General features: G+C 32.9%; 1 protein-coding gene across 1 annotated transcript; it reads left to right on the top strand.

Moving 5' to 3' along the window:
• The first annotated feature begins 228 nt into the window (after nt 1-228).
• On the top strand, nt 229-1,680 carry LOC130821524 (albumin-2-like). Its single transcript, XM_057687318.1, has 3 exons — nt 229-308; nt 432-493; nt 1,115-1,680. The coding sequence occupies exons 1-3, from the start codon at nt 229-231 to the stop codon at nt 1,678-1,680; spliced, it is 708 nt and encodes a 235-aa protein (XP_057543301.1).
• The last annotated feature ends 323 nt before the right edge of the window (nt 1,681-2,003 follow it).

The raw sequence follows: 2,003 nt of genomic DNA, 5'->3' as shown, positions 1-2,003 counted from the left end.
CTTGGCGGGGAGGCTGTGATGTGGTTGAGCCTTCCCCTGCCATCGAGTTCCAGTTGCATTAGCTTTGCCCATTTTGTGAAATTTTTGTGATTCAATTTTTCTGGAATTTGAATTGGTTGGAAATTCTGAGTTTCTTTGGTGGATTTTTTGGTGTTTAACTGTGTAAACAGTTGCATTAAATCTTCCATGGTTACCGGGTTTTGAATAACAGCTTTGTTAACGGGTTCCATGGTAGATGATGAGTTTTATAGGTTGCCGGTCGCCGGAGATCGGAACCTCGGCTCTGATACCAAGTTCAAAATAACAGAGTAATTCTTATATATATCATGAGATAATTACAACAATATTTATATACACAGATTGCTTAATTAGGCTCTAATTACAGCCCCCAATTATACTAATCAATTGGAGGTGATTGATATTCCTAACAGAGGAAGTTTAAAGGACTTTGTAACACAATATGAAGCCTTTACTTATCAAACTAATTCAAGAGGTATACAAACTCACACTCCTCTTCTCTTTCTTCCTTTTTAGTGTTCTATTAAGATCATTTTTAGTTCATTCAATTAATCACTGAAATCAGATTTTTTTTTCTTAATTAATTTCAAGTTAGCAACTGTATATTGAATTAATTAATCTCTCTATGGTTGTATATAATCATGTTAAGCTTAGATGAAATAATGATCCTGATTGGTTATAAGTTAGTTCTAGTTCACACTTCCCTTCCCTGTGTCTAATCTATAATAATAATAATAATAATAATAATAATAATAATAATAATAATAATAATAATAATAATAATAATAATAATAAAGTAAAGAGGTACAGTGTATTTATTTTGTTTGATGAATATAAATATAAATTGAATAAAAGCAATGCAAATAACCAAAAAATGATTTGTACATCAACACGAGTAGTTGAAAATTTTCGCAAGGGTAGGGATTTTCAAGTATTAAAGAAATAAAGGAATTAAGGAAAATGTCAAGCCCAATTTATGTAACCGCTGCTTTCAGATCATGACACAAAAACCAAGCTTATATATTCATGAAGAAGGAATATATCATTGAAGAAGTGAATCCAGGTACATATAATGACACTATATTATATGGACCAGCCAAAGTGAATGAATATTCATCTCTTAAGGACACAATTTTTGGAGACAAAGGAATAGATTGTGCTTTCCCTTCTGTAGAAGAAGGAGTTGCATTTATCTTCTCCGGTAACCTTTGTGCCAAATGGTCTTACGGTCTAAAAAACCCAAAGAACAAGCTCTTGGTAGGGCCTTCCCCAATTGAAGAGGTATTCCCTTATTTGAAGGGTACTGTTTTTGCGAATGGGTTGGATGCTGCATTTGAGACATCACGTCCTTATGAATTTTACCTATTTAAGGGAGATAAGTATGCTCGTATCTTCTATGAGGGTGCTGGAAAACTGTTGAACAGTAGCCCCATATGCCAAAACTGGGTGACATTAAGAGGGACTATCTTTGAAAATGGCATAGATGGTTCCTTTTCTTTGGATCATGATACTTATCCGAATTCGGTATACATTTTTAAAGAAGATACCTATGCTCGTGTCACCTACACACCTGGCACCGCTACGGAGAAACTAGACAACTTGGCAAAAATCAAGAGCTACTGGACTGGTTTAGGAAGCATGTTGCCTCGTTCTAATCATTGATCTGATAATGTTTTTCTAATTCAGTAATTGCTACTATATTGTTTATGTTTAATCAAATAATCCAAGGATAATCAATGTTTTCTGCCTCCCCTGAAAACCAATCATATCCTTAATCAATTTCATTATTAATTGTTTTCTTCTATTTTAGTAATGCTAAGTTTATGTTGTATGGAATTAATAATTCTAAGTTGTATTCAAAAATAGTATTATGCTCTTTACTCCAACAACTTGTATTACTCAATGTAATACTATTATTTCTTTTCTATTCATTCTAATTTTGTACCAGGCCAGCTCAATTATTAAGTCTTGATTATTCATTCTCC

Source organism: Amaranthus tricolor, chromosome 8 (assembly GCF_026212465.1).
Source record: "Amaranthus tricolor cultivar Red isolate AtriRed21 chromosome 8, ASM2621246v1, whole genome shotgun sequence".
Lineage (NCBI taxonomy): Eukaryota > Viridiplantae > Streptophyta > Magnoliopsida > Caryophyllales > Amaranthaceae > Amaranthus > Amaranthus tricolor.
Note: the sequence above shows the minus strand (reverse complement) of the source record. Positions and strands in the feature narration are given on the sequence as shown.

Bases quoted from the DNA above. Each gene is read 5' to 3' on its own strand.
- LOC130821524 (XM_057687318.1), top strand. From the start codon at position 229: ATGGTAGATGATGAGTTTTATAGGTTGCCGGTCGCCGGAGATCGGAAC. The intron at 309-431 runs GTAATTCTTATA...TATTCCTAACAG, and splicing joins ACCAAGTTCAAAATAACAGA to AGGAAGTTTAAAGGACTTTG. The intron at 494-1,114 runs GTATACAAACTC...TATATGGACCAG, and splicing joins TTATCAAACTAATTCAAGAG to CCAAAGTGAATGAATATTCA.